The sequence below is a fragment of the Gallus gallus genome, chromosome 2 (genome assembly GCF_016699485.2).
Source record: "Gallus gallus isolate bGalGal1 chromosome 2, bGalGal1.mat.broiler.GRCg7b, whole genome shotgun sequence".
Taxonomy (NCBI): domain Eukaryota; kingdom Metazoa; phylum Chordata; class Aves; order Galliformes; family Phasianidae; genus Gallus; species Gallus gallus.
This window is the reverse complement of record NC_052533.1, coordinates 140,334,776-140,349,011: the sequence shown is the minus strand read 5'-3', so window position 1 is coordinate 140,349,011 and position 14,236 is coordinate 140,334,776. Positions and strand designations below refer to the sequence as shown.

At 36.0% G+C, this 14,236-nt stretch overlaps 1 protein-coding gene across 14 annotated transcripts in view; it reads right to left on the bottom strand.

Moving 5' to 3' along the window:
• Window positions 1-2,179: 2,179 nt before the first annotated feature.
• EFR3A (EFR3 homolog A) overlaps window positions 2,180-14,236 on the bottom strand; it is a 67,329-nt gene continuing 55,272 nt past the window's right edge. For 10 of the 14 annotated variants that reach the window (XM_015283122.4, XM_004940044.5, XM_046932748.1 and 7 more), the window contains 5 exons: window positions 10,091-10,179; window positions 7,700-7,748; window positions 6,589-6,692; window positions 5,935-5,984; window positions 2,180-5,178 (listed from right to left, as the gene is read on the bottom strand). In XM_015283122.4, the coding sequence (XP_015138608.2) occupies window positions 5,073-5,178; window positions 5,935-5,984; window positions 6,589-6,692; window positions 7,700-7,748; window positions 10,091-10,179 (398 nt within the window). In that variant the 3' untranslated portion in view covers window positions 2,180-5,072. The remainder of the gene's footprint in view (window positions 5,179-5,934; window positions 5,985-6,588; window positions 6,693-7,699; window positions 7,749-10,090; window positions 10,180-14,236) is intronic. The other 4 variants (XM_025148179.3, XM_046932741.1, XM_040695398.2 and 1 more) reach the window with 1 other exon arrangement.

Genomic DNA, 14,236 nt, shown 5'->3' with positions numbered 1-14,236 from the left:
GATAAGGTGTTAATTTATACACTGCTTTGATCATAACATAATGCCACAAGAACTAAAATAGTTAAAATTTAACTATATCAACAAAGCTAGGAAACCACTGAATAAAAACAACCAGGTTCAAAATCACTAGCAGCCCTATTACTTGAGTATGAAAGACTTAGACAAAGGTATTATCAAGCTTTCTCATTGGATTTCAGCTGCATAACACACGACAGTGCTGAGAGTTGGACAATTCTCACTCTGCAATGTACACCTAAGATGAAATTGAAAAATATTAATTCCAGTGTCAAAGTTGACAAGATTTACGTAAGGTTCTTCAAGTGAGGGGAGTTTTAGATTAGATGTGAGGAGCATTTTTCACTGAGAGGGCAGTGAGGCACTGGCACAGGCTGCCAGGAGGTTGTGGGTGCCCCATTCCTGGAGGCATTCAAGATCAAGTCGGATGGGGCTGTGTGCAGTCTGGTCTGGTTGGGGGCAGCCCTGCCCATGACAGGGGGTTGGGGCTGGGTGGGCTCTGAGGTCTCTTCCAACCCAAGCCATTTTATGATTCTATGAAATCATGTTTGATTGTGTGATCCCACACACCCAGAAACAAATCAGTTATTTATTTGAGGACCAAATTATATCTGCGTCACTTCATCCTGGAATTAGGGAGGCTTCTAAAAATTCTTACACTTAATACTTCAGTCTTCTCAACATAAGCAGACTCTATTTTATTAACTGAAAATATAGGCAAGAGCAAAATGAAAATTCTATAAAACATTTTTATGGAGATAAAAAGCTTTCCAAATTTCCTCCCTTTGCAACCTCCCCTTGGAACAAAAGATGTCCACTAACATTTCTTTGAACAAGAAGAATTGCTATGAACTGTCCTACTTATTTAGCTGTTCCTAAAAGTCTAAATTTCTTGTTTACAATCCTGCTTTAAAGAGCTTAACTTTGACATAAAAGTATTCATTACAGATCCATGACTGTAGTCTAATGCTGGATATAAAAGTGCCACCTATGTCCCTCCATTTCATGAAGTACTTAACTGGACTTTTTAACTTCAATGCCATGCAAGCTGACACAATGGCAAAAGCAGATTAAAACATAAAGGAATGTTCTTGGACATTAACACAATTAGAAGTAACCAGCACATTAAGCCTGTGGTTTGTGATACTCCCCCCTCAGTACTTTTCCTGTGCAAAGCGTAGAAAGGATGAAAGCAATGCTCATCCATTGCCCAGTGCTGAGGATGGAATTTGCATTAAGCTCATACAGTTACTCATTCCAGAGCTGGAACTATTCAGATATTAACCTATTATTATAGTGATAGGAAACTACTCTGTACTTTACAGCAGTTAGAAATAAAAATGATAATGGAAAGATCAGATAGCTAATTAGTTGAAGTAAGAAAACATGGTCTTTAAACAAGGGAATGAAGTGCATCACTGCTTAATAAAAGCACAACTAATCTCTCTGATTAATGAAAGGAGTGCTGCTGCTTTGAAGCTTGCATTTAAAATATATACTTAAGAGAAACAACAACAACAAACAAATCCTTTCTGCTAATTATTAGAAGACAGTACTGCACTCATGATAATGCATCAACATAAGCATGTATTTGCTCAGAAAAGTGTAAATTCATTCACATACTCTAATTTCAGAGATAAAGATGGATCATTTAAGTTATATAATGGCATGGGCAGGAAGGGACCTTAAAGATCATTGAGTTTCAATCCCCCTATTGGGCATGGTTGCCAGCCACTAGATCAGGCTGCCCAGGGTTCCATTCAACCTGCCCACTAAGCTGTACTCATTCTCACATATGAGCACTAAAATAAATAATAAAGAAGTATTAACAGAACGAACCAGGTAGAAATCTATCACAGCTTTCTTTTTCCCTTCCTTCTAATTGCTAGTCTAGAAATATTTCCTACTTCATTAGATACTGATCTATTTATTTCCTTTTTTAAGCATTTTTAAGCTTTATTATTATTATTATTGTCTCAAATTTTGGTGGACTTCACCATAGTAATTGTTCAACAGGAACTAAAAGTAGTGGTTTAATAATGCTGCAATGCCTTATGTTTGCAAGAAAAAGGCAAATAAAAACAGATTCAACTTAAATGTCAAAAAGTCACTGACATTTTAATAGAAAGCACTAAAAAAAAATCCCATGACAACTTAGAGAAGATTTATTTTAAATTCTGATTTTATTGCTTAAATATAGATTGCACAGTGTGTTCTTACATTTATTGAACTGGTTCATAACATACAGTACAGAATATATGACCATCAGAACAAAAGACAAAATAGCCCTACTCTGATTTTGGACAACAGGCTATTTCTGTCTTTTGAAACATACAGGGATTGTTTTTACTTTAAAAGTGACCTGCTACCAAGAAACCCTAAAAATGACATAATGGGAAAGAAAACACAAAGCAAAAGCTGGAATACGTTTAAACAGCTGGATACGAGTGTATAAACATTGTGACAGCACTGAGTGCATTGCAGATAACAGAGCCAGAATGCATACAGAGCTTTAAAGTTCTGCAACTTGTCTTAAGAACATAAAGACGTGAAACAAGCTATTTTAAACTGTAAAACAGTATCCTTAACTCATTTGGTTTCATTCAATATCCTTGTATTACAGAAGTTACAAAACAATACATTTCACAGTGACTCTCATACTCCAGCTGTCAAAAATGGCCAATGTGAACCAACTACCAACTCAGAGACTTGCTGGATTTCCAGATAGTAAGAAACTGAATATCATGTGAACACAGTGTTAAAAGCTCTTCAAACCCTGCACAACACCTACACAACACTTGCATTTCCCATAAAAAGCTAGTCTGAACTTCAAAAACATGGAAACCTACAGCATAAATGAAGGATACCATAAACAGAATAGAAAATGAAATGCTGAATTTACTTTTCACATGCAGCATTCATGCAACAGAATTCAGTCACTGAAACAATCCTGTATTTACAGCACAGTCTGGATACTGCAAGAGTGCAAACAGAAGTACATTCTTTATTTCTCTAGACTCCTTATTTTCTTTTTGTACAAAAGTGCACAGTGTTATTCTTAAAAAACTGACAGAGTGGATAAGCGTTTTACATTTTATCCATAGGTTAGATTTACTCTTTAAAAAATTACACTCTTTATGTTGGCCAAAAAACCACCGTCTTACATTTAAAAAAACCCAAGAAAACAAACAACAAAAAACAAAGAGTGAAAACTACAAGCTAGAGTGGTAACGAAGTCTATTTATGTGTAGACTGTGGTCTGATCAGGCTGATAAGCTGCAGCAGTAAAAATCACAACGGAATGCTGTAGATAAGGGGCTGTTTCGTCATCCACTAACAGCTGTGATTTCACTGTTAAACTGAAAAGAAGGTCTCAATTACCTTTTGAGTCTTGTGAATGCTTTCTGAAATTCTCAGCATGTTATCTCATAGGTTTAAGTAGCTGAAATTTCTCTGACGTTGTATGCCATCAGGTTTTAAAAGCAGCCTAGTAGAATACGTGCTGTAGTACAGTTCAAATATCTAACAGTCTGTTTTACAGTGGGTTTGTAAATGTCCCAAAGTCAGCAAATTAGCTGCCCTGCCCATCAGAGAGCAACCATCCAGCTCTTAGAATTATGCAATCATAGATTAATTCTGATTGGGACTTATGAATGTCATCTCATCATGCCTCTACTCAAAGCAGGGCTAACTGAAGTTAATCACTTTGTTCACTGCTTATATATACTGCAGGCTACCTTAAATGTCTTGTATTTAATACAGACATTTTTGTGCTGGTTCAGATTCAGACAGACCAAGGGACTTCAACTTTACAATTCATGGCAACAACTACATCTGTTTTCTTTTGCCTGCAGAATTTAGTGAGTCAAAAACAGCCTTGACAGTTATCATCAAAAGCTGAGGGATCTACTGGATTGGTTTCGCTTTATTTTCATGTCAACAGTACACTCAGATACATAAACCTATGAAAGTTAGCACACTTTCCTTATTTCTACAAAGATTTGCGAAATGAAACAAAAATGAACAAACATATGCATCTCTAAAAAATGCTTTTGCTTTAAAACACATTTAATAAACTCTTGGTCTTTAAATGGTTTCACTCAGTTTTCTTTCAATTTCTAAAACATCACTAAAAAGCTGTAATAAACGACAGAGAAATACCTTATAGAATACAATTGTAATCTCTGCATTTATGACTTAAAATGCCCACAGTATATTTTCTGCTATACTAAATATACTTCTCATATATTTATACTAAAGCAGGCAGAGTAAAATAGTACTGCATTTTCAAAAGTATAATCTGTAAACTATACACTTTAAGATGTGAAAAATATTGCACAATTCAGTGTTTGAGGAGATTTCTCCTGTGTTTATGCAAAGCAGTAAGTTTCATAGCAAGAAACACAGGATATATACTAGTTGTATATATCTAAGAAGCATATTATATGATGCATCAGAAATACTTAACATGTGTCCAGTCATCCATTTACTATACTTGAACACATGTAAGATATTGTGTTTTGTTGTTCTGCTTTTCTTTCTCCATATATTACAAAAAGAACAAGTTAATCAACCGTAACAGCAGGAACAAAAGGGAGTTAGACCAGCACTCCACTGTTACATATATTACGATTTTCTTGCAATACACGAGTCAGGTGGAGAAGAAAAGAATAAGGAAAAAGCATTTATCAGGTCCCTCAATTAAGAAGAATTAACATATTAAAGCAACTTACAAATTAAAGGAATTTATAGAAAGACTAACTGCTAGAATAACTGAATTAACATATGTGAAAAAAAACAAGTTTTATATATGACATCTATGTGTACTCATACATGAAAATGAAGAAATGTGATAAATGAAAACCTAACTTCAAAGGAAAACCAGACTTACAGAAACTGAACAGATTCAAGAGTTTGGCTAAAGTAATCTGGTTTTGGCTTGTGTTCATCACTATTTTAAAGTTAGCTAAAAAGAAAAACAATAAAATTTGAGAACTCATCTTGTTCTTTCTATTGTACTCTACTCTAAATAATGTCCAGCAGACTTCAGAAGACACTTAATACACACAAAGATCTGGAAACTTCATCTCATAGACTGGAACAGATTGGTAATGAGCATGTCCAGCAGTAATCGTCATCGTTCCTGAGGGGCTAGGTGGAGGTCTGTGTAAGAAGAATTATCATTATCACTAATAATAATACAGATAGCATTTTTTTTTTTAACTGTATAATCTAATAGCTGCGAGAACAGTCAACTATTTTTTTTTTTTCCTTCACAGCCATCAGTATTTTATCCTGATCCGGATCCATTATCATGTCTCAGTTTTTCATCAAGGTTCTTTTCTAAATCAACAAATCACTGATGTTATAGAATTATGAAAATGCATTTTATTACTTATATCATTTACACTGCACAACAGACGTGCAAGAACTCCCAATAACACTGTTCTGTATGATTTTTGTACTATTTTGATTGTTCAATTTCTGAATTTCTCAAACAGACTGAGAAGACAACATTGGGAAGACAACCACATTCTTTGGTATTACTGATATACATATAAATAATAAAAACACAAACATGTTTTTAACTTGTTAAAATGTAACATAATAACATAAACGCTCTTAGCATCTCCCCAACTGGGGCCAGTTATGCTCCTTTTTGATAAAACTCTTGAAAAAATTCAATTGAACAATTAAAATTGGAAGAGTTAGAAGAGTTTCTCGATATTCTTCACTATATAAAGGACTCAATAACAAGAATATCAAAGTAACTGTTGTATACAACTGCTTTCAGCAAAGTCAGTTATTTTCTGCCTATTATGCAATTTTAGATCACTATGACATTACCACCTGAAAGCAGTCACAATTGCTTTATAACTCATTTTTTATTAACAATATTCTTCCTGCATACAGTCTTACCGAATAGTGAGTTCCAGTATCTGAGCAAGTCTATCATGAAGCAAGTTTGCCTGGAGAAAAAAATTAAGGTTTAATGATTAATTACTGAATCTTGAGCAGAGTGAAAATGAACAGGTCAGACTACACCCAGTGTATTGCATGTCTGTACCCAGCATATCTAGGAAGCATTTCCTATTTAATTTCCCACTGCTGTAGGGATTCTGAGCCTTGAAGAGGCATGTGAAATTGAGTGAGCCTACCAAAAAGCACAAGGAAAACTTTGTTGTTGAAAGCAGAAGTTACACATTTAATTATAAAAAAAAATATCATGAGGTAAATACTGTTCTGCTTATCCCAGAAGGAAATAGGGATGGATAATCAATCCAGATTTCAAAGATAGTGAAGATAACATTAAGGTGAAGAGTGAATAAGATTTCCATTCCTTTTAAAATGGTGTGGAAGCAACAAAAAACACATTTTAAATAACTGGAATTTCCCAGTACAGATAATCGATATTACAGAGACATCAGCTGAAGACAAATAACTGAATACTATACTTCAGTAACAATAGCAGCAGTGACATACATAGAAACATGGAGCATCCTTAGTCAGCACATCTCTATTAATGCTTGTACTAGCATCTTCAATAGTATATAACACATTTCAGAAACTCACTTTGGTTTCACATTGTGCTGCAATTTCTTCAAATGGTGCTTTTTGGAACTTCTCAATCACAAGACGCCTTTTTTCTTTTTCCTGTTCTTCAAGTCCATTGTTATCTTCAAAAAAATGAAAAAAAATAAAGCAAGTGTAATTTTGCCCATCAAGCACGAGTGATTTGAACCCCTAACGTGTTTGGTCTTCTTTTATACTGTATTTTTAACTTTCAAACTTGCACTAGAAAAGCAAACATGCAACCACATCCAAGCACGCTGTCACTGCTTCTAAAGCAAAATGCTGATAGAACTTCAGGGAGCTCGTTTGAGGATGCCAGTTTTACCCCTTCTTACTATGTGCTTTAACCACCAGTCAAGGCTTCCTGTTGTTTCATCATCTGGTCTCAAGATTCCACTTCTGACTCACTGCACCCAAGTCTCTTCCTTCAAGAGAAGAGGGAAATATCCACCCTCCCACTATCATGGAGACAGCTGGAAAGGATTTATTTTTAAAGAGAATTTGGAATACAGGCCAAGTGAACCTACAAGCAGCTGGAACTTTTCAGCATCTAATGAATTTATGTACTTCAGCAATTAGCTAGTTTTGGAAAACTGTCAGACTGAATTATTATTTAAAATGTTACTGTATCTATTGTTTAAAATGTCAAAGTTCAATCCACATTTTTGACAGAAGTTTGGTAGGCTGGCCTGTATTAGTAACTACTCAAACAGTTCTCTTATTTCTTAACTCCATGAATTCTACTAGCTGTGTGTTTCTGACATCTGCAATCGTATCTTACAATCTATCTCCTGAATGCACTGAAGACATTGAAAATCTCACAACTGGAAAATCTCATTATTTCTATCTAGGCCTGAAAGGGCAAATTCCATAGAAAATCATTTCCATATCGTTTCGCTCAGTCACATGACTTTCAGAAAATGAATTAACTAAAATTATCAAGATTTTATTTCAGAAACTTAGAAATAAATGGCTGAAATTTTTAATCAGTTGACTAGCTAATAAAAACAAACATAGTATTTTAATTATGTTACTCTGGCAACAAATTTTCTGTAGTAATTCCACAGTGACCTAGAATTACGCTGTTAAATACAATTGTAATAAATCTTACCAATTGCTTTCTTCAAAGCTTCAAAGGTGATTTCTTCAGTATTATCAATCTAAAGACAAAGATTAAAAAAAACCCTTAAATCTCACACACCACAAACTTCTAAAAGCTATGGAACAGGATAAATACTGAAGGACAAAATTGCCACAGTTTTTCTTACCATAAAAGTTCCTAATGGTTTTATCTGGAGTTTCTATAGCAAATAGACCTCTAATTCTTTATCATTAACCACCAGAATGGTTGTTATTTCATAGAAAACTACCGTTTTTATACATTCAGAACTGATTCTTGCCCGATTTGCTAAAAAATATTGGAAAAACAGAAGCTGACCAGCTTTGTTCTCATTACTAGCCTGTTTTTATACAAAAACAATAAATCAAAATAATCACTCTGGCCAAAGTTTTCTGACCCAAGAATCTTTCCCAAGGATGACTGAGGAAAATTTTAGTGAATAGCAAAAGCTTTGGAAAACGACTTGACTTTTGGCAGAACTCTTCTTTGGCCCAGGAATAGCCTGTGGCATTTCTACACTGGTAACTCAGTGAGGGAGCTGGGATTGTTTAGTCTGGAAAAGAGGAGGCTGTTCCAGACTAAACAAACAAAAAAACAAAAAGGCCTGGAAAACAGGACCCACTGAAATGGCCACAATTGTACCAGAGGAGGTTTAGATTAGACATAAGGAAAAACTTTTTCTCGAGAGAGAGTGGTCAGGCACTGGAATGGCCTGCCCAGGGAGGTAGTGGAGTCGCCATCCCTGGCAGTGTTCAAGAGGCATCTGGATGAGGAGCTACGAGATATGGTTTAGTGGCTTGTGGTAGCAATGGTGATGGGAGGACAGCTGGACTAGATGATCTTGTAGGTCCTTTCCAACCTTGTGATTCTTAGGCAGATCCTGAGAATAACAAAAACTGCTTACTGAGATTAGTTGAACAACATAATGCTAAATTAAGAGTTAGTAGTTGATCTGTTCATTTACCTACATGAATATCCATTTGTTTTCTACTTCATTAGGAATTGCCTGGGGCTAAAATATTACCAAAGATTCACAAATGTTTCTCCAGAGAGTTCCAGCCCACAGATCTTTGTGTTTCACTTTACACGGTGATTCTGCATGAGAGAGTCTTTCTTACAGTGAAAACACTGTGACAGTATGTATTGAGAGAGAATGCTTGGACAGTAGAACAGTGTGCAGCTGAATATAATATGGTTTCTCAGCTTAGACTATGTTACTTCTACCATTCCAAATTATGTGTAAGAAGGCAGCACTTCTTTCTTATAAACATTTTAATATAATCTGAATGACCTCTGCAATATCAAAAAGTTACTTCACTCAGTTCTAACTGCAATAATCTTGCTTATATTTCAAAATGCTTTGCTTGTTTCTCATAAGCTTATATCTAATTTTGCTAATTCTTCGTTAAAGCAGTATACCAAGAAATGAAAACAGTATCATCTGAAGCATCATTAGCACAAAACAGTTAGGAACAGTAATAAAAATGCAAAACAGAAATAATTTGTCAGGTAATCCTAAAACAAGGCTTTTACCTTTGCAGTAATATAATATTGCATTTTTAACAAATATTCAGCTTGACTCTGTCTATACATTCTATTTCAAGTCTCTGTTTTTCTCTTCAGGACAACAATGGTAGGATTTATCTGCAGATACAAACACTCCAAAGACAACAGCAAACCTTAGCAGCCTGTGGAAATCTGGTTAACAAAAAAAATCAGCAGAACTTTGAAAAAAATTAACTGGAAATGAATTTATTTTAAGAAATAAATGAACCTTTCCTTTCTACTTTTTCCCTTCCTCTGTCATTCATTAAAGCTCCCTGTGATTTAAAATCTTCTGGAAGGGAGATAGAATACTGTAACACTGTAGTATAAGTAGCCTGTCTAGTCTTCACCTACTCTGCTCAAAAACATCAGGTCTCCCATTAGTCTCACTTCTATCAGACCCATGCTGATGAGCAAGACTCTCAGAGACGCAGGGATACATGTGCAAGAATTTCATTTAATTTCACAAAATGCAAAGAAAATACTTTATTCGGAATATTTACTCATAAAATATTAATTAGGCATGTGCACCTGTATATTAGTTATTAGGCAAGTGCACCTGTAGTAGCTGTAGCTGTCCCTGCTTACTGCAGAGGAGTTGGACAAGATGACCTTTAAAGGTGTCTTCCAACTCAAAAGATTCTATGATTCTGAGATATTTTCATAGAACAGCATCAGCATGTTTGACCACACACTTTTCTACTTGCAGTGAAAAGAAAATAAAACATTTAATCTTGCTAAAATTATCAAACTCTAGACTTTCTGTGAAAATGTAATTTGGAGGTTGTTCCTTCCTCCAGCATGAAATATGCTGCCTTAATCTTGTCATTATCATACCTTATCCTCTGTGTTGTTGCCAGGTAGAATATCCACCTGAATAGATACTGTGTCCACAATGCTTTTCCTCCTGGAGAGTCTGTCCTCATCTAGAAAAACAAGACAAAACAAAAACCACTCAATCAACACAGAGCTCACTTTATGCGTAACAGCTGAAAGATTAATAATCAAGTTTCTACACATTGGATGCAGTTTTGTGTCTGTACGCTATTTAATAACCCTAGACCATCTATTGTATCATTTTTTATCATTGTGAAAAAAGATCAGTTTCCTATTAAATTATTCAGTCAGAACAGGAAGAAAAATAACCTCTTAATTGGGCCTTTCTCCTCTTATTCTAAATCCTGTGAATTTTCTCTTGAAAGTCCTTAACTTAAAAATAAATCAAAATAAGTTAAAAAAAAAAAAAAGAGATCTTATTCAACTGCATAATAAACAGCATAACACATGATGATATACTGCTGCAGAGTCATTTATAAAAGCCTCATTTTTTTTTTCTTGGCTGTGAAATCTAAATGTTAATGTTGTCTTAATTTGAGGGTATTATGAAATGGAAAAGGGTTTATTGGAAGATGGCTCACTAACAGACAATAAAAATTTCTCAATGGAGATGAAAAACAAACCTTTCCTTATTCTTGTTGCTACAAATATCATACTCAGCAAGTCCAAAATTCATTCGGTGAAGAAAGAAATTCTCTCTGCTTATTAATTTCTAGAAGCACTAAGTCATTCTAATAATTTTTTAAAGCAGCTGCAGATCAACTGTGCAGATACTAAAAGGAACATAATTTCATTAAGATGGAAGATTATGATCAAGTGATCCATCATTAGATACACTTTTCCTTTTGTGACTTCATTCCTGAAGCATAACACCAAGTAATCATTTCTCACTTTTGACATATTAACGTAAGAAACGAAAAAGCAAAAAAGGATTTGAAGACATGCCATGAGGAACCTCTGGCAAATGGAGACATGAATAACCTGACCTTCATGCATGTCATTTATAAAACACAAATTACTATGTCACATTTTAGATTATAGCTGAGATGATGACATTGGGAAGCGGCCCTTCTTATTTTCACTGTAGAGTCAGAAGCACCTAAATGCACTTGATACTAAGATGAGGATACGGGGAATAGGAGTAATATGCTCTCTCCAGATGGCAATTTATTTTGGTTCTTTGTTTAAACCACTGTGCAAAACACTTCTGCAGTGCAAATATTGAGCATGATCAGAGTTCATTCCAGCAGAGCTGAACGTACTGGGCTTTTATAAATCAAGTTTCTGAAAAGTTATATAAATGAAGTGTCATTTCAAGATCAAGAGGCAGTGAATGAACAAGCTTAGTGAAAAACACCTGAGTTCTAGCTATCTTTGCCAGGTTCTCAGAGTCCCTGAATTTTTGAAGTGGCATTCTGAAGGATTTGCTTAACTTTTAATCCCTGATGGCTCAACTGGTACAAAACTGCATACACAGAGAGGAGAGCACCTCAAACCATGAAGGGTAAATGCATGATTGAAGTACATCTTGGCTGCCATCTTGCTGCTCTCCCTTGTAACTGACATGCAAATGCCAGAAGGCACCTTTTTTTTGGGATGATTTTGGATAGAATTCATCTTCTATGGATGCCTAGCTATTCTTGTATAGTAAGTGCTCATTCTATTCTAATACCAAGGTATTAAGTGGGTAAAAAATTCTGTAATTCGCCATGTTTTCTGTTAGGTTTTAATGACATAAGATTAATCTCCACACACATAAAGGATCCTGGGGACAAAACAACAGTGGGGGAGACCCCAAGAACCCCATGAGTGGGGGGTGACATCCACCCAAAGGGCTGAGGGAAGGGTTCTGAGGTCACTTCACTGACAAAGTGGGAAGTCACTGCCTGGGGCATGAAGCACAATGTGAGATGCTGCGGAAGAGCATCTTGGGATTGCACAAAACTTTCTGTGGCATTTTTATGGGAATAATCAAGGGCAGAGAGAAAGAGGACTGAGGTAGTGTGGGGAGGAACAAGCATGGGAAAACAGAGAAAAGAGGATAAGGTCACTGATCTCATGTAAACAGTACATTGGTCTGTATGCACATCTGGCCATACTGAGCCTTATCAGAGCAATCCGTCCTGCCTTCCCACTCCATTTCTAACTCCTCCTGGTTGAATAACACTCTTCTCTTTGTGTAGGTGTGTACCTTGAGGTCTGAGTACAGCAAGTGGAATAAGGGCGCACAGCATCAGTGTGCGACCACAAGAGAATATCAAGCTGGGCAGCTCAATATTGACCTCTGTAAGCAAATGCAAGTATGTCTGTCCTGAGGGGCAGGCATCTGGAGGAATTGGCTACCAGAGGGACCAAGAGATCCAGGCCAACTGCTATACACACTATGGAGCCTAGGGGTTAGTGGAGATCAGTATGTGTGCTGTTGGGCACAAACAAGATCTGCACTAGCAGGTGGACTGGGCCTTTGGGCACTGGGGCACACATCCAGATGCCAGTTACTGGGGAGACTGGGAAGTGGGATCCAGTGGTGGCTAGCTAGTGTATAAGCCAACGTACCAGAGAGATTCACACAGAATAACAGAACCAAACTTTGGAAAAGACCTCTAAGATCATCTAGTCCAACCATCAACCCATCCCCACCTTGCCCACTAAACCATGTCCCACAGGGCCACATCTACACATTTATTGACTCCACTACCTCCCTGGGCAGCCTGTTCCGATGCCTCACCACTCTTCCTGAGAAGAAATGTTTCCTAATATTCAACTTGAACCTCCCTGGCAACACCTTAAGGCCATTACATCTCATCCTATAACTAGTGACCCATGAGAAGAGGCCAATGCACCCCTCTCTACAAGCTTCTTTCAGGTAGTTGTAGAGATCTATAAAGGTCTCCCCCATTTCCTCCAGACTAAACAAACCCAGAACATATTTCTGTACATAAGTTCCACTAATGGGATTGAACAGACAGAGAGAGGAACAGGATACAGCCACTAGCACTGCTGGTCTGAGTACAGAGTATATATGGCTGCTGTTTTTAATGGCCAGTGGTTTACACATATATTCATGGATTTGTCCTGTTAAAGTCTGTTTGCATGCTGTTAGTGCACTTCCAGCTAGATAAATCACTTACTACTTATGAAGACAGTGAACTATATTAGTTTCAATAAATCAAAATAATCAGATAAACAGTATTTTTAGTGAGCAGAAGAATAAAAGTTAACACTTATTCAAACAACAGGATTTTAAGGTACAAAATGTACTTTTAACAACAAAAGGACTCTGAGCAATTTCAAAAGGATAACAGATTAATCATTCTTTCAGTGTTACCACCTTTATTGTGCCCACCAGAAAATTTTAGCAGGACTATAATCTTCCAAAATACAAACCAGTTTCCAGCAGTATTTGTCTTCCGTTTCAAAATAATAAGCAATTGGCCTAAAAAATTAAGATCCCCTCAAGAAGCAACTCGACATGACTTACAGTTGTAGTCTATGTCTGGAACGTCATACATTTCAACTCTGTAGATACTAATTTAGTAAGAATTTGAGAGGAAAAAAGAAATCACTTAATCTGGAGATTCATTTACATTAGCAGAGAACATAAAAGGACAAAACGTTTACAGGAATCAAGTTTCCAGAGTAAACAAAATGCTAAAATCCCTATCTATCATCCTTTCCACTAAACTGATTAAGACATCACATTTCCTCACAGATTGTCCTCTAAAATGACAGCACTGTGCTAAGAATTATACAAATCTTCCCAGTTAAGTGTTAAGCCTCATTCCACGTGCCCAGCAGAAGTGGAGTAGAATGTCTACATGAGGAATATAAACAACCTGTGCACCTAGAGACAGAATTTACTTTTTATTTTTCATTAACAAAACATAATCTACCCTAAGCTCAACTCCTGTGTTTACAATTCAACATACTACTGGGAAAGACTAAAAATACTGAAGCATAAAAATATGTGGTAAAATCTTCATTTAAATTGATATTGTTCAAGTAGAAATTACATTGAATTAAAAGGAATGTATTACAAATTGAAATAAATAACTGAATGAAAGAGGTTAAGTTAGCAGTGCATTCACTCACCCTCATATTTCATTAGAAAATACCCTCGGATTTATAATAATCTATCACAGAATG